This window comes from Phyllobates terribilis, unplaced genomic scaffold, assembly GCF_046119375.1.
Source record: "Phyllobates terribilis strain yellow unplaced genomic scaffold, ASM4611937v1 Scaffold_3__8_contigs__length_932513732, whole genome shotgun sequence".
In the NCBI taxonomy this organism is placed as follows: domain Eukaryota; kingdom Metazoa; phylum Chordata; class Amphibia; order Anura; family Dendrobatidae; genus Phyllobates; species Phyllobates terribilis.
The window spans coordinates 70,454,146-70,477,120 of record NW_027362763.1 but is presented as its reverse complement, the minus strand read 5'-3'; the positions used below and the strand labels follow the sequence as shown (position 1 = coordinate 70,477,120).

The 22,975-nt window shown below is 45.5% G+C and overlaps 1 protein-coding gene across 3 annotated transcripts in view; it reads left to right on the top strand.

Moving 5' to 3' along the window:
• LOC141258836 (cytochrome P450 2C14-like) overlaps positions 1-22,975 on the top strand; it is a 221,903-nt gene that overhangs the window by 1,144 nt on the left and 197,784 nt on the right. For 2 of the 3 annotated variants that reach the window (XM_073674000.1, XM_073673999.1), the window contains exon 2: positions 10,766-10,953. The exons of the other annotated variant lie outside the window; for it this stretch is intronic. In XM_073674000.1, the coding sequence (XP_073530101.1) occupies positions 10,780-10,953 (174 nt within the window). In that variant the 5' untranslated portion in view covers positions 10,766-10,779. The remainder of the gene's footprint in view (positions 1-10,765; positions 10,954-22,975) is intronic. 3 annotated transcript variants of the gene reach the window in all.

Below are 22,975 nucleotides of genomic sequence, written 5' to 3'. Positions count from 1 at the left end.
GTCCACAGATGGGGGTTGTGCTCACAGCCCAACACCATGCAGGAGGCATGGCATTTGCTGCAGAACAGCAGGATTGGCAAAGTCGCCACTGGCACCCTGTGGTCTTCACAGATGAAAGCAGGTTCACACTGAGCACATGTGACAGACATGACAGAGTCTGGAGACGCCGTGGAGAGCGATCTGCTGCCTGAAACATCCTTCAGCATGACCGGTTTGGCAGTGGGTCAGTAATGATATGAGATGGCATTTCTTTGGAGGGCCGCACAGCCCTCGATGTGCTCGCCAGAGGTAGCCTGACTGCCATTAGGTACCGAGATGAGATCCTCAGACACCTTGCGAGACCATATGCTGGTGCGGTTGGCCCTGGGTTCCTCCTAATGCGGGACAATGCCAGACCTCATGTGGCTGGAATGTGTCAGCAGTTCCTGCAAGATGAAGGCATTGAAGCTATGGACTGGCCCGCCCGTTCCCCAGACCTGAATCTGACTGAGCACATCTGGGACATCATGTCTCGCTCCATCTACCAACGTCACGTTGCACCACAGACTGTCCAGGAGTTGGCGGATGCTTTAGTCCAGGTCTGGGAGGAGATCCCGCAGGAGACCATCCTCAACCTCATCAGGAGCATCCCCAGGCGTTGTAGGGAGGTCATACAGGCACGTGGAGGCCACACACAATACTGAGCCTCATTTTGACTTGTTGTAAGGACATTACATCAAAGTTGGATCAGCCTGTAGTGTGTTTTTCTACTGTAATTTTGTGGGTGACTCCAAATCCAGGCCTCCATTGGTTAATAAATTTGATTTCCATTGATGATTTTTGTGTAATTTTGTTGTCAGCACAATCAACTTTGTACAGAACAAAGTATTCAATGAGAATATTTCATTCATTCAGATCTAGGATGTGTTATTTGAGTGTTCCCTTCATATTTTTGAGCAGTGTATATATATATATATATACTACTCTCACCCCTTCCCGATGGGGCAATTGTCTACTTTTTGCTCTTTGTTTCTTTCCTTAACTTATTCCAAGAGCCATAACTTTTTTATTTTTAGGACGACATCGCCATCTGAGGGCTTGTTTTCTTGTGGGACAAGTTGTACTTTTTCATGACATAATCCATTTTAATGACTGAAAGTCACAAAGCCTATTTTTATAGGGCCATCAGGCAGCCCTTACTATTCTTAAAGGGCCAGCAGTCGGCCCTCACTATTGTTAGAGAGTCATCAGCTGGCTATGCTTTGTTGTTCCCATTATTAATGAGTGGGTCTCCTATACTGTTTTTGCGTATGCAGTGACTGCAAGGGCTGCCAAAAATTTGAAGGCACTCCAATGCCCCTTGGAAGAGATGTAGAGGTCAGAGAGCCTCCTAAAAACAATGTTCCCATTATTAGGAAGTGGGTCTCCCATAGTGTTTGCCTATGCAGTGAATACAAAAGCTCCCAAAAATTTGGAGGCACTCCAATGCCCCTTGGAAGACAAGTAGAGGAGGTGATATGGTAGATATGGTGGTGAATGATATGGTGATGGAAGATGAGGAGAAGGAGGAGGACAAGAGCAAATAGACAAAATCAGGAAGCATATACCCATATCTGGATGTGAAGACAGAGGTTCATGGGAATAGAATTAGACCTCCTAAAAAAATACACTGTTTTTAAGTTTAGGTTACGCTGCTATCATTCAGTGGTGTTGAGAAGTCTGGCCCAATCCAGCTCTTGTTCATTTTTATAAGAGTCAGCCTGTCAGCATTTTCAGTTAACAGGCAGATGCGCCTATCGGTTATAATTCCACCGGCGGCACTAAAAACCTGCTCTGATAAAATGCTAGCAGCAGGGCAGGCCAGGACCTCCAAGGTGTAGAGAGCCAGTTCATTCCACGTGTCCAGCTTGGATACGCAGTAATTATAAGGCACAGAGGAATCATGGAGACGTTTGTATGGTCGGCAAGGTATTCCTTCACCAACTTCCCAATCTTTGCACTCCTTGTGAGAGTACCCCACGCCTCAAGGGCTGTAAGATGGGAGGGTCTGAGAAAACTGTCCCAGAACTTTGACACTGTTCCCCCTGCCTCTGCTGGATTGGAGTTGGGTCTCCATCGCCTGTACTCCTTGGTTGTCCAATGAACTGTGACCTCTGCCGCCAGCGTTTTCAGATGGGAATTTTTTTAATAATTCCGCAGCAAGGGCCTTCTGGTACTGCCCCATTTGAGTAGACCTGTCTGCCTCGGGAATAAGAGATATAAAGTTCTCCTTGTAGCGTGGGTCTAGAAATGTCACCAACCAGTAATGACTGTCATGAAAAATTTTGAGAACACGAGGGTCGCGGGAAAGGCAGCGTAACATAAACTCAGCCATGCGTGCCAGTCTGCTAACAAGCAAGACTTCCATGTCCTCACCAAGAGGACGACTGACCATGCTCTCCTCCTCCCTGTCCTCAGGCCATCCACGCTGAACAGACGGTATGACAGTTGTGCAGGTAGTAATGTCTATAGTGCATGAAACTAGCTCCTCCTCTTCCTCATTGTCACCCAATCCACGTTGGGATGAGATGAGGATATGCTGTGTGTAATCACCCTGTATGGTTCCTTGCTCCATCTCATTGTGCTCCTGCAATGCATCCTCTTTGATTGTGAGCATAGAGCGTTTCAGAAGACAGAGAAGCGGGATGGTGACACTAATTATGACGTTTTCGCCGCTCACATTTTGGTGGAGTCCTCAAAGTTTTGGAGGATGGTACATATGTCTGACATCTATGTCCAATCCTGAGGTCTTATGTGTGGAGTCTGAACTGAATACCGACGACCTTGTTGATGCTGGTAGTCAACAACTGCCCTCTGCTGCTCACAAATCCTTCCCAACATCTGCAGTGTAGAGTCCCAATGCGTCGGGACATCACACACCAGTCGGTGAGCCGGAAGCTGCAAACGCTGCTGAAACACGGCAAGGGCGGCGGAAGCTGTAGCTAACTTTTTAAAATGGGCACACAGGCGGTGTACTTTGACAAGCAGATCCGGCAGCTCCGGTTAGGTTTTGAGAAACTGCTGAACCATGAGGTTAAGCACATGGGCCAGGCATAGTACTTGTGTGAGCCCGCCTCAGAGACGCCACCAGGTTCATAGACATTCCTCACATGTATTAAAGCTGTCAAACAGTCACAAATCATGCATACGGGAGTGATTCAAGCATAAAACCGAGCAGCTGTAACTACTATCTGCTCGCCCGAACATACTTGACGAAAGGGTTAAAAAAACATACTCGCTCATCACTAGTGAGTGCTTATTTTTTATGCCCTGAGTAGATGGTTTTTATTGGTATCACTTTTGGGTAGATACAATGTTTTGATCGCCATTTTTTTGTTTTTTTTTGTGCTGTTGCGTTGGCCAAAAGCCGCATCTCTGGCATTTCATTTTTTATTTTTTTATTTTTTTTATTTTTTTATTCCTTTTACCAATTGGATTAATGTTTTAGATTTTGAAAAATCTGACTTTTACAAATGCTGTGAAACCAAATGTGTGTATTTTTTATATATTTCTTAATTTATAATGGAGGTAAAATGGGGTGCTACACACAGCAAAGCCAGAGCATTGTGGTATGTAGCAGAAATCTCGGTCTCCTATGAACGCCAGCCAAGAGGAGTTTCGTAATGAAAGGCACACTACCATCTGGTTTATGGTTCTCATTGATCCCTCTGCATGCACATGCACATTTTAAGCATTGAATACAGATGTCCATGACTGTTACACTGGTCTTTGCTCTGACTTGCTTATATAGCGCCATCATATTCTGCAGCACTTTACAGACATTATGGACACTGTCCCCATTGGGGCGTACAATCTACATTCCCTATCAGTATGTCTTTAGAGTGTGAGAGGAAACCAGAGAACCCAGAGGAAACCCACACAAACATGGGGAGAACATACAACCTCCTTGCAGATGTTGTCCATGGTGAAATTTGACCCCAGCGCTGCAGATGTACAGTGCTAACCACTGAGCCACTGTACTGCACCAATGAGACCTTAGTTCATTATAACAGTATTGAACACCTGCAGTAAAAACTGATAAGGTACTTACTTCTGATAACTTTTCTCCTGAAGTGATGTCCCCAGAAGTCACGCGTACAATGGCAGTCCCTCTGCACTAAGCAGTGAGATCCCATAATAATTTTGATTTAGTTTACTTCTTACTTGTGATGTGGGCAAACCAATAATCTTACAAAACATTTGGAATGAAATGACTCGCAACTCCAGCTCAGACTACACCGGGCTTGTTTTTGTATATAACTTTATGTATTTGTAATGCAGGTGTCAGAATGCAACGTGCAGAGTCATAAAATGAGGGCAGTCAAATAGCTATAAATAACAATTTACTGTATATATATATATATATATATATATATATATATATATATATACATATATATTAGCTGATAGGGATTGCAACAGGGGTTAGTAATGAGTACACTATCGCAATAGAAATTACAATAGCAATAAACACACAATACATCACAATAGCAATAACAATGGCAATAAATTCCTTCACTAAAATACTGTATCTAGCCCAAATATGGGATTACCACTGAAGTCCATTGGTTCTGCATATGGCCCTTGTCTCCAGGCCTTTAAGTCTTTTTCTGACAAAGTCAATTAGATCCCATTTGGCTTGTTCCACCTCACCCGTCCCCCTGCCAACCTGATACCTTAAACCCGATTGTTCCCAGTACCGTGAGGGAGTGGTTGAAGTGACAGCCCTGTTCAGTGATGACAGTCGTCGGCTTCTGCTGACGAGATTTCTCCATCATGACTCGCTTCTATCCTCTTTGTCCTGTCAATCGGGGCGGTTTACCACGTCGTGGGTAGGAGGGTCTTGTACATTTCCTTAATGTCGTATCCAAGTCCCTGTCCTCTTCTGTTGCGGTGACACCCGAGGGACCGCTGCGCTGAATCCCGCGCTCTTTCACCGGCAGCCACCCATCTTGCCTTACGGGTCTCTCACCCCGGTCTCTCTCGCTGGTTCCTTAAGTGCGTCCAGCCTGCATCACGTCTCTCTCTGTGTCTGGTGCCGAAATCACCTCAGGCACTGAGCTCGACCATTAAATTCTGAAATCCTCTGCTGGAGGTCACCTGACCGGGTCCAGCGTGCAAAATTGAAATGCTCATCAGATGGCGCTCTCTCTCCTTATTACATACATCTCGCATTGATTCTCTGAATGACTTTTCTCCTTCTATTACATATTGGTCTGTATAGGGGTTGTTGAGGAAAAAAATTCAATGATATTGTCTAAAAAATACTTTTCAAAGTTCCTTTTTTTTAATGAATTGGAGAAGTGCATAAACCGTCCAAATCTTTTAATACCAAAAAAAGGGATTCTTTTAGCTTTTTTTCCAAATTATATGAAGGACAGGAGTCCAACAAATATGTGTACAAAACATACACTACCGTTCAAAAGTTTGGGGACACCCAGACAATTTTGTGTTATCTTGAGAAATTTCACTCCATGCTTCCTGAAGCCCCTCCACAAGTTGGATTGGCTTGCTAGGCACTTTTTGTGTACCATACGGTCAAGCTGCTCCCACAACATCTCAATGGGGTTGAGATCTGGTGACTGCGCTGGCCACTCCATTACAGATAGAATACCAGCTGCCTGCTTCTTCCCTAATAGTTCATGCATAATTTGGAGGTGTGCTTTGGGTCATTGTCCTGTTGTAGGATGAAATTGACTCCAATCAAGCGCTGTCCACAAGGTATGGCATGGCATTGCAAGATGGAGTGATAGCCTTCCTTATTCAAAATCCCATTTACCTTGTACAAATCACCCACTTTTCCAGCACCAAAGCAACCCCAGACCATCACATTATCTCCACCATGCTTGACAGATGGCGTCAGGCACTCTTCCTGCATCTTTTCAGTTGTTCTGCGTCTCACAAATGTTCTTCTGTGTGATCCAAACACCTCAAACTTTGATTCGTCTGTCCATAAAACTTTTTTTTCAATATTCCTCTGTCCAATATCTGTGTTCTATTGCCCATATTAATCTTTTCCTTTTATTAGCCAGTCTCAGATATGGCTTTTACTTTGCCACTTTGCCCTGAAGGCCAGCATCCCGGAGTCGCCTCTTCACTGTAGACGTTGACACTGGCATTTTGCGTGTACTATTTAATGAAGCTGCCAGTTGAGGAGCTGTGAGGCATCGATTTCTCAAACTAGGGACTATAATGTACTTGTCTTGTTTCTCAGTTGTGCAGCGGGGCCTCCCACTTCTCTTTCTACTCTTGTTAGAGCCTGTTTGTGCTCTCCTCTGAAGGGAGTAGTACATACCGTTGTAGGAAATCTTCAGTTTCTTGGCAATTCCTCGCATGGAATAGCCTTCATTTTTAAGAACAAGAATAGACTGTCGAGTTTCACATGAAAGTTCTCTTTTTCTGGCCATTTTGAGAGTTTCATAGAACAAACAAATGTAATGCTCCAGATTCTCAACTAGCTCAAAGGAAGGTCAATTTTATAGCTTCTCAAATCAGCCAAACCATTTTCAGCTGGGCTAACATACTTTTGCAAGGGTTTTCTAGGGTTTTCTAGGCCTTCTTGCACAGTTAGCAAAAACAATGTACCATTAAAACACTGGAGTGGTGGTTGTTGGAAATGGGCCTATATACACCTATGTAGATATTGCAATAAAAACGAGATGTTTGCAGCTAGAAAACTCGTTTACCACATTAACCCCTTCCCGACCCGTGTCACACCGTTTGTGACATGGAAAACAGTTCGTTCCCGACCCATGTCACAACGTCTGTGACATGGAGGGAAAGAGCCCCTGCAGCGCCTGCGAGCGGGGTCGCTCAGGTGTCACAGTTGCTACTGCAACTGGACATCCTGAAGTCGACCCCCCGGGGGGTGGATTAACCCCCCCGTGCCTGGGACCCCTCCGATTGGCTGTTTCATTTTCACTTTTAATGAAACTGCCAATCGGTATGAATTAAATATTTCACCAATGAAAATTGGTGTAATATTTAAATCTGGGCATGGCCTGATGCTTACAGCATCAGCCATTGTCTGGGGGGAGTGTCACCTCTGTCCCCCCCCTCCCCCCAGATCTGATTGGGGGGCTAGCGTCACAAGGATACTAGCCCCAATCAGATGTGGAGGGAGTTTTTAATGATGGCCGCAACTGCCCGTCCATGGATCGGGTGCCGGCCGTTGTGAACCCTCTGCTGCTGCCCCCTGTGGACCCTCTGCTGCTGCCCCCCCGTGGACCCTCTGCAGCTGCCCCCCCGTGGATCGCTTCTGCTGCCGCTGATCGCCTGCTGCCGCCGCTGATCTGCATCAGGTAGTATTGCCCCCTCTCCCCCCCCGACCCCCCCTCCACTCCACCCTGCCCCCCCCTCCACCCCCGACCCCCCTCCACTTTCATACCTGCACCCCGACCTCCGCTCCCTCTGCTCCCTCTCCCACGTCTTCATCCACCGGCTGCTGCTCTCCTTCTGACAGCCAGTGGACTGTGATCACAGCAGCAGCAGGCTCAGTGTAAATGCCCTGCTTCTGTGATCAAACCCACCATCCCCCAGTCCCAGTGATATCACCCCCCACCTCCCAATAATCACCCCTCCCCCCAGTGTTCACCCCCCCTGTCCCCAGTGTTCACCCCCTCAGTGTTCACCCCCCCTGTCCCCAGTGTTCACCCCCCCTGTCCCCAGTGTTCACCCCCCCTGTCCCCAATTTTCACCCCCCATCCCCAGTGTGCACCCCCCCATCCCAGTGATCATCCCCCCCCCGCAAACCCAGTGATCACCCCCTGCTGCTGGCTCCTGCTCCCCTTTCTGCCCCAGTAATCAACCCCCTTGCTGCTGCCGGCTCCTGCCCCAGTGATCACCCCCCTTGCTGCTGCCGGCTCCTGCCCCAGTGATCACCCCCCTTGCTGCTGCCGGCTCCTGCCCCAGTGATCACCCCCCTTGCTGCAGCTGCTGGCTCCTCCATCTCTTCAGCCCCCCCCTACGCCTGACAGCCCCGTATGCCTGACAGCCCCCTACGCCTGACAGCCCCCACACGTGACTGCAGAAGGTTACACCAAGCACACACACACGTACACTCACACTATAATAAAGTTTTGATTTTTTTTTTTTTTTTTACACACGCACACAGCACACAAAATGTCCCGCCCGTCCCACTCATCCCAGTCTAGGGCGTACTCAGCTTAGGAGGCTATGTCAGGTTGGTGTGTGTGTTGTAGTGTGTGTGTGTGTGTGGTGTATACACTACAATATACCACACCGCACACCAACCTGACATACACTACACAATGGTGTCCACTAACAAATTGGAACCATGTTGCGTTTGGAGAGTCCCTGTGTGCCCAAACATTGGAGCTCCCCAACAAGTGACCCCATTTTGGAAACTAGACCCCTCAAGGCACCTATCTAGATGCATAGTGAGCACTTGAAATTCCCAGGTGCTTCACAAATTGATTCATAAAAATGAAAAAGTGGAAAAAAAAACACTTTTTTATTTTTACGGATTAATTTGTGAAGGACCTGGGGGTTCCAAGTGCTCACTATGCATCTAGATAGGTGCCTTGGGGGGTCTAGTTTCCAAAATGGGGTCAGTTGTGGGGGAGCTCCAATGTTTGGCCACACAGCGGCTCTCCAAACGCAACATGGTGTCTTCTAACAATTTGAGCCGAAAATTTGTTAGCGGACACCATGTTGCTTTTGGAGAGCCGCTGTGTGCCCAAACATTGGAGCTCCCCCACAAGTGACCCCATTTTGGAAACTAGACCCCCCAAGGCACCTATCTAGATGCATAGTGAGCACTTGGAACCCCCAGGTGCTTCACAAATTGATTCATAAAAATGAAAAAGTGGAAAAAAAAACACTTTTTTATTTTTACGGATTAATTTGTGAAGGACCTGGGGGTTCCAAGTACTCACTATGCATCTAGATAGGTGCCTTGGGGGGTCTAGTTTCCAAAATGGGGTCACTTGTGGGGGAGCTCCAATGTTTGGCCACACAGCGGCTCTCCAAACGCAACATGGTGTCTTCTAACAATTTGAGCCGACAATTTGTTAGCGGACACCATGTTGCTTTTGGAGAGCCGCTGTGTGCCCAAACATTGGAGCTCCCCCACAAGTGACCCCATTTTGGAAACTAGACCCCCCAAGGCACCTATCTAGATGCATAGTGAGCACTTGGAACCCCCAGGTGCTTCACAAATTGATTCATAAAAATGAAAAAGTGGAAAAAAAAACACTTTTTTATTTTTACGGATTAATTTGTGAAGGACCTGCTGGTTACAAGTGCTCACTATGCATCTACATAGGTGCCTTGGGGGGTCTAGTTTCCAAAATGGTGTCACTTGTGGGGGAGCTCCAATGTTTGGCCACACAGCGGCTCTCCAAACGCGACATGGTGTCCGCTAACAAATTGAATGGAAAATCGGCTCAAATTGTTAGCGGACACCATGTTGCGTTTGGAGAGCCCCTAATGTGCCTAAACAGTGGAGCTCCCCCACAAGTGACCCCATTTTGGAAACTAGACCCCCCAAGGCACCTATCTAGATGCATAGTGAGCACTTGGAACCCCCAGGTGCTTCACAAAATGATCTGTGAAAACAAAAAAGTACTTTTTTTTTCACAAAAATTTTCTTTTAGCCTAAATTTTTTAATTCTCACATAAGTAACAGGATAAAATGCATCCTAAAATGTATTGGTCAATTTCTCCTGAGTACACTGATTCCTCATATGTGGTCATAAACCACTGTTTGGGCACATGGCAGGGCTCAGAAAAGAAGGAGCGCAATTTGACTTTTGGAGCTAATTTTCCATTCAAAAATTAAAATGGCGCTCCTTCCCTTCTGAGCCCTGCCGTGTGCCCAAACAGTGGTTTATGACCACATATGAGGTATCAGTGTACTAAGGAGAAATTGACCAACAAATTTTAGGATGCATTTTATCCTGTTACCCATGTGAAAATTAAAAAATTTAGGCTAAAAGAAAATTTTTGTTAGAAAAATAAAAATGTTCATTTTTTTCTTCCATGTGGCTTTAGTTCCTGTGATGCACCTGAAGGGTTAATAATCTTCTTGAATGTAGTTTTGAGTAGCTTGAGGGGTGCAGTTTTTGGAATGGTGTCACTTTTGGGTGTTTTCTGTCATAAAGACCCCTCAAAGGGACTTCAAATGTGATGTGGTCACTAAAAAAATGGTTTTGTAAATTTTGCTGGAAAAAAGATAAATTGCTGATGAACTTTGAACCCTTCAAACTTCCTACCAACATTTTTTTTTTTTCCAAAATTGTGCTGATGTAAAGTAGACATGTGGGAAATGTTATTTATTAACTATTTTATGTCACATCACTCTCTGGTTTAGTAGAAAAAAAATTCAAAATTTGAAAATTGCAAAATTTTCAAATTTTTTCCCATATTTTTGATTTTTTCACAAATAAACGCAAATATTATCGACCTAAATTTAATACTAACATGAAGCCCAATATGTCACGAAAAAACAATCTCAGAATCGCTAGGATCCGTTGAAGTGTTCCAGAGTTTTTACTTCGTAAAGGGACACTGGTCAGAATTTACAAAAATGCCAAGGTCTTTAGGGTCAAAATAGGCTGGGTCCTGAAGGGGTTAACAATGTATAGAGTGTATTTCTGATTCATTTAATGTTAGCTTGATTGAAAAAAAATGTGCTTTTCTTTCAAAAAATAATTAAATTTCTAAATGACCTCAAACTTTTGAACTGTAGTGTAAGTATCACCCATAACTTGTCTTATTTTTCCAGAACTTGCATTCATCATGGATCTGGTCACACTTCTCCTCTCCATCGTTGTCATCTTATTTTTGGCCAATGCTTTGATGAAACAGAAAAAAGGAAATTACAAAAATTTTCCACCAGGACCAAAACCTTTACCTATCATTGGAAATGCTCTTACGTTGGACATGTCAAAACCTTATAAAACATTCATGGAGGTAATAAAAAAAATCTCTAATTATTTCCTCCCATAGAGCCACATTGTCCCAGGGGCCGCATAAAGTTTTAAAGGGGTTCTCATATGAGACATTTATGGAAAACTGACACTAATGGATACTGAAAATAGTTAAAATGGATTTAATTAATTGGGAGGTAACAGGCTTTCTTGTGCAGTCTCTTAAAAGGTTTCTGTCAACAGGTTTTTGCTATATAGTCTGATATCAGCACAACATAGGACAATAAAGCCTGATTCCAGGGATGTATCACTTTCCTGGCTGTTTGGTTTAATTTTCATAGAATACCAGTTTTGTCTGATACAAATGTAGCAGAGCAAAGGATTTAACTGTGTATAACCCCGCCCACATCCCTGATTGGAAGCTTTCTGTATACGTTGTGCATTGTCAGCAAGCAGCTAATCAGTGGAGAGGTGGGTTTACACAGATTAACCTGACTGGGCTTTGCATGAACAATAGTCAGATAGTGTTTAATCTCCAGCCGATTAAAATATTGATTGCTTTGAAACTATCACACAGCCTAATAAGTGACACATCTCTGGAATCAGGCTCTCCTGCCCTATATTATTCTATTCCAAGATTTAAATGGCAAAAACTTGCTGACCGATTCCCTTTAAAGATGTAACAGGCTTGAACAGTGGCAGTCAGTTTGTATTTAGTAATAGGATAATATTGGAAACACTTTGTTTGCACTTGTGACAGTCTGCTGGCAAACACCTCAGCAGCACTTCTTTCACTTAGGGCTCATACCCATATGTATGAAAAAAAAAATGTTCCGTTTTCTGGACCGAAAAAACGTCCGAGTGTCATGCGAGTATCATGCGAGTATCATGCAATTTTTAACGCTCCGTCTCTTTAAAAGCAGGCAATTCATCAGCCCTGTACAGTGACAATACGTTGACATCAATAAGGTGAACTGAGTTCATTTGACATGAACTCAGATCATCTTGATCATCTTGATACTATTGAGGGGTACAGGGTGGTAGTAGTGGCAAGGGGACTGTTGTTGATGTATATGCTCACCCTGACTGCCCACAAATAAAAGATAATGTGCATGTTGTATTGTGATTTTCATGTAGTGTACAACACTCACAATCCCTTGTTGTCCCTCCGTTTTCTTTACGAGTCCAGTAGTTGAAGGCCAGCAATCACTGTCACGCACAGTCTCTTTTATATAAAACCAACTATATTTAACTTTTTCTTCAGTTCAGTTATGGTCATTAATACATTCTTTTGGGACATCACCGTTACAGTTTTCATCCTCTCTTCTGTCCCTTTCTGTCCTGTCCTCAGAGTTAGTGTCCCCAGTACCGCAGCTTTCCAGAACATGGTCCCACTCTCCTCAGGTATGTCCCCGTCCGTTCTCCTCTCCTTGGGAGTAGTGAAGGCTGACTCAATCAGTCCTTCTACAGGCCGTAGACCTCGGACATTTAGGGAATTTTCCTCAGAGTTGTCTGCTTTATCATTCCCCAAGCTACCTAACTCTTTCTCCATCATCCTTCTGTATCTCTATTGACCTTCAGCCCCCAGGGCCCTGAACTTCCTCCAGCACATACTTAAACGTTACCACTAACTATGACACCTCTGACAGAACTGATTCCTGACAGGAATAATCGTTGCTCCCCTCTGGCCCAAACTCCTCCCCCTTTTTTAACTGGACCAATCAGCACCTGTCTCCACTAGTCGCTGGGCAAACTTCTCCCTTCACCAATAAACTGCCGTATTCACCCACTAATAACGTACACTAAACTTCCTATACTCTAAACTATGCCTTATCCTCTATATACTAATAGGCCCACCACTGCCTATCAGCCCCAATGTTTCTATCTATCACTAACTAAACCCTAGGCAGTGTCCTATGCTTTCCCTATATAACATATATAAATCACATTATACATTACATTAACAGTGTACATTAATGCTTATAAAACAATGCAGATTTGTATATTAATATAGTCACCAAAATATAATAAAACCATACACTTGGTACAAACACTGTTTAGAGAGGGAGAGACATATGAAAGCCCCTGTCACACCCTTACACTGTCACAGAGTCACTGAGGAGCATAAGCCTGCTCGAGTCCCACTGCTATCCAGCCTATCATCTAGATGTAAAAACCCAGGAGTCTGAACTGAAACATACAGTGCCTACAAGTAGTATTCAACCCCCTGCAGATTTAGCTGGTTTGATAAGATGCAAATAAGTTAGAGCCTTCAAACTGCAAACGAGAGTAGGTTTAATGAACAGAAGCATAAATCTTACAAACCAAAAAGTTATGTTGCTCAGTTAAATTTTATTAAATTTTAAACATAAAAGTGTGGGTCAATTATTATTCAACCCCTATGTTTAATATTTTGTGGAATAACCCTTGTTTGCAATTACAGCTAATAATCGTCTTTTATAAGACCTGATCAGGCCGGCACAGGTCTGTGGAGTTATCTTGGCCCACTCCTCCATGCAGATCTTCTCCAAGTTATCTAGGTTCTTTGGGTGTCTCATGTGGACTTTATTCTTGAGCTCCTTCCACAAGTTTTCAATTGGGTTAAGGTCAGGAGACTAACTAGGCCACTCCAACACCTTGACTTTTTCCCTCTTGAACCAGGCCTTGGTTTTCTTGGCTGTGTGCTTTGGGTCGTTGTCTTGTTGGAAGATGAAATTACGACCCATCTTAAGATCCTTGATGGAGGAGCGGAGGTTCTTGGCCAAAATCTCCAGGTAGGCCGTGCTATCCATCTTCCCATGGATGCAGACCAGATGGCCAGGCCCCTTGGCTGAGAAACAGCCCCACAGCATGATGCTGCCACCACCATGCTTGACTGTAGGGATGGTATTCTTGGGGTCGTATGCAGTGCCATCCAGTCTCCAAACGTCACGTGTGTGGTTGGCACCAAAGATCTCGATCTTGGTCTCATCAGACCATAGAACCTTGAACCAGTCTGTCTCAGAGTCCTCCAAGTGATCATGAGCAAACTGTAGACGAGCCTTGACATGACGCTTTGAAAGTAAAGGTACCTTACGGGCTCGTCTGGAACGGAGACCATTGCGGTGGAGTATGTTACTTATGGTATTGACTGAAACCAATGTCCCCACTGCCATGAGATCTTCCCGGAGCTCCTTCCTTGTTGTCCTTGGGTTAGCCTTGACTATTCGGACAAGCCTGGCCTCGGCACGGGAGGACACTTTCAAAGGCTGTCCAGGCCGTGGAAGGCTAACAGTAGTTCCATAAGCCCTCCACTTACGGATGATGCTCCCAACAGTGGAGACAGGTAGGCCCAACTCCTTGGAAAGGGTTTTGTACCCCTTGCCAGCCTTGTGACCCTCCACGATCTTGTCTCTGATGGCCTTGGAATGCTCCTTTGTCATTCCCATGTTGACCATGTCTGAGTGCTGTTCACAAGTTTGGGGAGGGTCTTAAATAGTCAGAAAAGGCTGGCAAAAGAGATCTTTAATCCACACATGTGAAGCTCATTATTCTTGGTGCCTGAACTACTTCTTAATACTTTAGGGGGACCAAACAGAATTCTTGTGGTTTGAGGGGTTGAATAATAAATGACACTCTGAATTAACTTTTAACGTTTTAAAAAAAACAAACAAAAAAAAACAAAAACAAAATTTGCTGCAGTGCATTTCCCACTTCCAGGCTGATCTACAGTACAAATGTCACAATGCCAAGTTAATTCCGCATGTGTCAACCAGCTAAATCTGCAGGGGGTTGAATACTACTTGTAGGCACTGTATATGGATGTGCAAGCAAAATGTAAATGCATGTTCACATAAGGCCATTAGACAGAAAAAAAACAAAGACAAAAGCAAAATACATTAATACCTAAAAGTAAATGGATAAATCTCACAGTGCATAGAAATAATGATAAATAATAAAGGGTAATTAGTTAACATAAACTTTGATCAAAATAATGTAAAAGCCATATTGTAGCGTCGGTGTCCCTACCCCCGGTTCGTCCTCCACCTATCCCAGCTAATTTACCCGGTCTTCCGGCTCCTTATGCTGACGTCTTCGGTAAGAAGGAAGCAGAGACATTGCCTCCTCATAGGCCATATGATTGCCCGATCGACCTGGTACCTGGTGCCACTCCACCCCGTGGGCGTATTTATCCGTTGTCTGCAGCAGAAACCCGGGCCATGTCTGAGTACATAGAGGAGAATCTGGCCAGGGGATTCATCCGGAAGTCTACTTCCCCGGCTGGAGCCGGATTCTTCTTTGTCAAAAAAAAAGATGGCTCGCTTCGCCCCTGTATTGACTATAGAGGACTCAATCAGATCACGGTTAAAAATAAATACCCCCTTCCGCTCATCTCTGAGTTATTTGATCGTCTTAAAGGCACCAGGATCTTCTCCAAGCTGGATCTACGCGGAACATATAACCTGGTCCGTATCCGTCAGGGAGACGAGTGGAAAACAGCATTTAATACCCGGGACGGACACTATGAGTACCGTGTGATGCCCTTCGGTCTCTGCAATGCTCCCGCCGTCTTCCAAGAACTGGTCAACGACATCTTCCGTGACCTTCTTTACTCCTGCGTGGTGGTATACCTGGACGACATCTTGATCTTCTCTCCGGATCTTCCCACACACCGGAGGGATGTTCGTCAGGTCCTGCTTAGGCTCAGGCAGAACCACCTCTATGCTAAATACGAGAAGTGCCTTTTTGAGCAGACCTCTCTTCCTTTCCTGGGCTATGTTATCTCCCAGACAGGCTTGCGAATGGATCCAGAGAAGATCTCTGCTGTCCTAAAGTGGCCCCGTCCGGAGGGCTTGAAAGTGATACAGCGATTCCTGGGCTTCGCTAATTACTATCGTCTCTTCATTCCTCACTTCTCGTCACGGACTGCGCCCATATCTGCGCTCACCCGTAAGGGAGCAAATCCCAAGGTATGGTCATCCGAAGCTGAGGAGGCCTTCCTTTCCCTGAAACAAGCCTTCTCCTCTGCCCCTGTGCTGCACCGTCCGGACTGCAACAAACAGTTCTACCTGGAGGTTGATGCCTCCTCCTCTGGAGCCGGAGCGGTGCTCACCCAGAAGTCTTCCTCCTGGAGAATGGTAACCTGCGGCTTTTTCTCTAATATCTTCTCCTCCTCTGAGCGCAATTACTCCATTGGAGACCGAGAACTGCTTGCCGTTAAATTGGCGCTGGAGGTGTGGCGTTACCTGCTTGAAGGGGCTCTATACCCGGTGATCATCTATACGGATCACAAGAACTTGGCATATCTCCAAAATGCCCAGAGACTTAATCCACGTCAGGCCCGGTGGTCTTTGTTCTTTGTCCGCTTCGATTTCATCCTTCATTTCCGCCCGGCGGACAAAAATGTCAAAGCTGATGCCTTGTCCCGATCCTTCCTGTCCTCCGACCAAGAGGAGGAGCCTATGCACATTATCGACCCCTCCAAGGTGATGAATGTGGGCCCCCTTCAATTTGACTCGTCTTCCACCCGGCAAGACGTTCGTGGCGCCTCCAGACCGTGAGAGGGTTCTTCGCTGGGGTCATTCTTCTAAACTAGCTGGCCATGCCGGCCAAAAGAAGACCTTCCTACTCATTTCCCGGCATTACTGGTGGTCTACCCTGCGTAAGGATGTGGTAGTCTCTGCCTGTTCATCTTGTGGCCGCAACAAAGTTCCCAGACACTTACCAGCTGGTCATCTCCTGCCGCTTCCCATACCTGTTGCCCCGTGGCAACACATCGCTATGGACTTCATTACCGATCTTCCTGTCTCTGCCGGGTGTACTGTCATTTGGGTGGTCGCGGACCGCTTCTCTAAAATGGCCCACTTCATTCCCCTGCCTGGTCTTCCGTCTGCACCTGAGCTGGCTAAGGACTTTATTCGCCATATCTTCCGTCTCCATGGCCTACCCCTCCACATCGTGTCGGATCGAGGGGTTCAGTTTACCTCACGCTTCTGGAGAGCCACATGTAAACTGCTGGACGTCACCCTGGACTTCTCCTCCGCTTACCACCCTCAGTCCAATGGTCAAGTGGAGCGGATCAATCAGATCCTTACCAGCTATCTCCGGCACTTTGTAAATGCCCACCATTCTGATTGGGTGGACCTCCTTCCTTGGGCCGAGTTCTCTTATAATAACCACGAGAGCGAATCCTCTTCCAAGTCCCCGTTCTTTATTGTCTATGACCAGCACCCCCGGATTCCGTTTCCCGTCTCCACCTCTGTGGACAACCCTGCCGCGCAGTCTCTTGTCAGCGAGTTTTCTACCATTTGGGAGAGTACCAGGTCTGCACTTCTTCAGTCCTCCGAGCGGATGAAGCGCTATGCTGACAAGAGACGTCTGGATCCGCCTCAATTCCGTCCGGGAGGTTTGGCTCTCTTCCAAACATGTACGGCTCAAGATACCCTCCTACAAGTTAGGTCCTCGCTTCATCGGTCCTTTCGAAATCCTCAGGAAAATTAATCCAGTGGCCTACAAATTAAAACTCCCGGCCACCTTACCGATTCCCAACTCCTTCCACGTATCTCTCCTCAAACCCGTTGTCTTTAACTCTTTTTCCAACAATCCAGGTACTCCTCCTGCTCCGATTTCCGCTGAAGACGTCTTTGAGGTAGAGAGTATTCTGGCCACTAAGAGGGTAAGAGGAAAGACCTTTTTTTTGGTAGATTGGAAGGGGTTTGGTCCTGAGGAGAGAACATGGGAGGCCCGGGAGAACATCCATGCCCCTCTCATCCTTGCTAAATTTCTCTCTGGCCTAAAAAAGGGGGGGCCTAAAGGGGGGAGTACTGTAGCATCGGCGTCCCTGCCCCCTGCTAGGCAGGGACGCCGTTCCCCTCACCTCTCCGCTCCGTGCCCGGCGGCTTCCTCCCGCTCTGCTGGCAGCGTGCGCTGCTTCCCGGCCTCTGTGCTTAGGGCGCGCGCGCGCGCTCCCCCTCTCTTAAAGGGGCCGCGCGCGCCGTCCTAAGGAGTCCCCGGCCAATGGCCGGAGGACCTCTCCATATATAAGGCACCTCCTCCAAAATGGAGCTGCCCGAGCAATGTTGTTGCAAAGCCTTCACTCTGCTTCAGCCCTCAGGTCCTGTTACCTGTTACCTGCCAGTCACCTGCCAGATTCCTGCTTGTTACCTGCCAGTTACCTGCCAGATTCCTGCCTGTTACCTGCCAGTCACCTGCCAGTTTCCTGCTTGATACCTGCCTGTTATCCGCTTACCTGCTTGCAAGCCTGCGGTCCGACGGTCTGCCTTCCGACACCTGTCAGTCTGTCTATGGACCAGCCTGCCCGCTCACCTGGGAGCGCTCACCTGCTACCTGCCTGCTAGCCTACCTGGAGGCTCTGCCGTCACTTGCCGTGACCACCTGCCTGTCCAGAGACTCTTGCCCGCTCACCTGGGAGCGTTCACCTGCTACCTGCCTGCTAGCCTACCTGGAGGCTCTGCCGTCACTTGCCGTGACCACCTGCCTGTCCAGAGACTCTTGCCCGCTCACCTGGGAGCGTTCACCTGCTACCTGCCTGCTAGCCTACCTGGAGGCTCTGCCGTCACTTGCCGTGACCACCTGCCTGTCCAGAGACTCTTGCCCGCTCACCTGGGAGCGTCCACCTGCTACCTGTCTGCTAGTCTACCTGGAGGTTCTGCCGTCACTTGCCGTGACCACCTGCCTGTCCAGAGACTCTCGCCCGCTCACATGGGAGCGCTCACCAGCCACCTGTCTGCTGCCCTTCTACCCAGAGACTGTCCCTGTCACTTGCCGTGAGTACCTGCCCGTCTTCCCTGGGAGCCACCCGCTTCCTTACAAGGACTGCCCCCTTGTATAGTTGCTCAGAGGTTCCACCTCCCAGACCCGTTACACATATGTATGTCACTTGACAAATGGTAAGGTTTTAATATTAGAGTTAGGACTGTCCCATAAGGGTTGCCGTGATGTTGCGGGATGGCTTTTACACTATTTTGATCAAAATTTATGTTAACTAAATACCCTTTATTATTTATCATTATTTCCATGCACTTTGCGATTTATCCATTTACTTTTAGGTATTAGTGTATTTTGCTTTTGTCTTTGTTTTTTTTCTGCCATCTAGACGTAGCAGAGCTCGAGCCGTTACGGGACACTGGGATTCTGTTCTTTACTTCGGAAAGGTAAGGATGAGGTTGGTTAATTTTACTTTTATTCCAGAAGACATTGGAATCAGATGGAACGGGTGTAATTGTAAATAGAGTTTAATTTAGAAGATTAAAGGTGTCTGTGTTTATTTCAAATAAAATATTTTATTCACGGTGTGGGTGTTTTTATTTTACATATATGGGGTTAGTAATGGGGGCATCTTATAGACGCCTCACCATTACTAACCTGGACTTGATGTCAGCTGGCATTATAAGCTGACATCAACCCCAACCCTATTACCCCACTGCCACCGCTACAGGGCAGAGGGTAGAGCGAGGCAAAGTGCCAGAATTGGTGCATCCTATGGATGGGCCATTTCTGGAGTGGCTGAGGGCTCCTGTTTCTAGCCTCAGAGGGGGCCAATATTTCTGGCTCCTTCCTAGCATATTAATATCAGTCCCCAGCTGTCTGCATAACCCTTGCTAGCTGTTAAAATAGGGGAACCCCACCTAATTTTTTTTTTGGGGGGGGTCCCCCATTTTATTTGCCAGTAAAGGTTAAGTATACAGCTGGGAGTTGATATTAGTAGCCTGGGAAGCTCCATGGGTATTACCCCCCCCCCTTCCCAGGCTTAAAACATCTGCCTGAGCTGTCTGTTTTCCCTCTGCTGGACTATAAAATTATGGGGGACCCCATACCAATTTTTTTTAATTAAATTCTATAATTTAACAATAAATGACAAGTACACTAACCAGCAGGGTCACTGTACTAATGATATATGTGACATGTTTCTATCTTTTCTATGTGTAGATCTATTCTTTAGAGATGAGCGGTGTTCGACTCAAACTGTTCGCCAATCTCAAATTCGAGCTGTTTTGAGCTGTGTTCGAGCCGTTTGGCGAACACGAACGATTTGAAAAAAATCCGGCTGTTTGAGGTTATGTTCGATAACTGTTTGTGCACCAAAATCATAACTGGATTTTTTCTCAGTAATGCTGATAATCAATGTTAATACGCAGCTTGAGTGTACAGCGGGGCAGGGGGAGGGGCAGGGGATGGATCTCTGCATAAATAATGAAGATCTCCATTTTTTTTCTCTTTCCCGCATTTACAGTGGGGAGGTGCAATCTGTCAGCCTATCAGCAGCGCACACACGGAGCAAACTGCTTTTTTTCACACAAGCAAGGGCATGTATCATTGGCTGTGTATGTCACATGTCCTTGCCCTATAAGACCCAGCCATTTTCCCCGTCGCCACCATTTTCTAACTGCTGCAGCTGCGTGTTAGACGGCACCGCTGTTGCTGTGTGCGCTATACTTTCAGTGTTAATTTCAAGCCAATTTTCTCAGAAATATACAGATAGCTTGGGAGTAGGGAATAGTTGTGATTGCAGTCCTTTTGAGGACTAAGTTCCAGCATTTCCTATGACATTTAGCAGGCAGGTCTGTGCTCTTAAATAGATAGGTTGGGAGTAGGGACTAATTGTAATTGTAGTCATTTTGAGGACTAGGTTACAGCATTTCCTAGGACTTTTTGCCCGGCAGGTCTGTGCCAGTGCTGTGCAAGTGTTTTTCACAGCATTTGGCTAAATCTAGCTAAGCAAATCCTTTTTGGCCTCTTGCAGTGTGTTTTAGTCAGTGGAGTATCTGTGATGCAAGCTATACCACTTGTGTATAGAATACAATTTTTTTTACTGCACCTAGCCAAGTAAAACCTTTTGGGCATAGCATCATTCTATTAGGCCATCTATACTAAGCTCCTCCAGCTTGCAAATTACTAATAATTTTTATCTGCAACTAGCTCTGAAAATAATTTTGGGCTTGTAGCAGCGTGTGGGACTTATTCTTAGTTCATCTATACTAAGCTCCACCAGCTTGAAAATTACAAATAATTTTTAGCTGCATCTAGTTCAGAAAATAATTTTGGGCTTGTAGCAGTGTGTGGGACTTATTCTTAGTCCATCTATACTAAGCTCCACCAGCTTTCAAATTACAAATAATTTTTAGCTGCATCTAGCTCAGAAAATAATTTTGGGCTTGTAGCAGTGTGTGGGACTTATTCTTAGTCCATCTATACTAAGCTCCACCGGCTTGCAAATTACAAATAATTTTTAGCTTCATCTAGCTCGGAAAATAATTTTGGGCTTGTAGCAGTGTGTGGGACTTATTCTTAGTCCATCTATTCTAAGCTACACCAACTTGCAAATTACAAATTATTTTTAGCTGCATCTAGCTTGGAAAATAATTTTGGGCATAGTAGCAGTGTGTGGTACTCATTCTATTAGGCCATCTATACCAAGCTACACCAGCTTTGAAATTACTAATTATTTTTAGCTGCATCTTGCCTGGAAAATTATTTTGGGCATAGTAGCAGTGTGTTGTACTCATTGCATTAGGCCATCTATACCAAGCTCAACCAGATTTGAAATTACTAATAATTTTTAGCTGCATCTTGCCTGGAAAATAATTTTGGGCATAGTAGCAGTGTGTGGTATTCATTGTATTAGGCCATCTATACCAAGCTCCACCAGCTTTGAAATTACTAATAATTTTTAGCTGCATCTTGTCTGGAAAATAATTTTGGGCATAGTAGCAGTGTGTGGTACTCATTCTATTAGGCCATCTATACCAAGCTCCACCAGCTTTGAAATTAATAATAATTTTTAGCTGCATCTTGCCTATAAAATAATGTTGGGCATATTAGCAGTGTGTGGTACTCATTCTATTAGGCCATCTATACTAAGCTCCACCAGCTTTCAAATTACTAATAATTTTTAGCTGCATCTTGCCTGGAATATAATTTTGGGCATAGTAGCAGTGTGTGGTACTCATTCTATTAGACCATCTATACTAAGCTCCACCAGCTTTCAAATTACTAATAATTTTTAGCCGCATCTTGCCTTGAAAATAATTTTGGGCATAGTAGCAGTGTGTGGTATTCATTGTATTAGGCCATCTATACCAAGCTCCACCAGCTTTGAAATTACTAATAATTTTTAGCTGCATCTTGCCTGGAAAATAATTTTGAGCATAGTAGCAGTGTGTGGTACTCATTCTATTAGGCCATCTATACCAAGCTCCACCAGCTTTGAAGTTAATAATAAATTTTAGCTGCATCTTGCCTGCAAAATAATTTTGGGCATATTAGCAGTGTGTGGTACTCATTCTATTAGGCCATCTATACTAAGCTCCACCAGCTTTCAAATTACTAAAAATTTTTAGCTGCATCTTGCCTGGAAAATAATTTTGGGCATAGTAGCAGTGTGTGGTACTCATTGTATTAGGCCATCTATTTAAAGCTCCACCAGCTTTTAAATTAATAATAATTTTTAGCTGCATCTAGCCCGGAAAATAATTTTTCTTCCCAACAGTGGCAGCAATAGAAATATGGGGCGCGCGCCTGGCTAACAAAAATATACGCTTCATAACAAAAAACACCAGCCTAGCGCACTGCATTAATAAGATGGCATCATCGTCTCTCCAATGCTAGGCCTACTACGCCGGCTAGCATTCCTGAGCCTAAAACACAATGTATGGGTCCGCGCTAGCCACGATGCTGAGGGGTCTAAAGCTGCTGCTAACGCTTTATCACAATTCAATTGGCAGATTTTCACAGAGCTCCTCCCCAACGCCCACCCATTGGGCAACAGTTGCCCACCCTCCCTATGGAATCTAGTGGCGAATAGTTGATGCCATTAATCAGAGCGTCAGTTGCCCCGTCGACGTGGCAAGCATACGGTAAGGCATGGGAAGAGTGGACACGACTAGTAGCAGGCAGACGGGTTGATCAATGTGAACAAGCCAGATTACAAGTCACCATAGAATTTCTCCACCAGCTAGTGATGAGGGGCATATCAGGGGCATCAGCGCAGCTGTGTCTGACCGGAGTAGCATTTCACTTCCAACTACTGAATTGGGGAGATGTGACAAAGAGATTCATCATCAGAC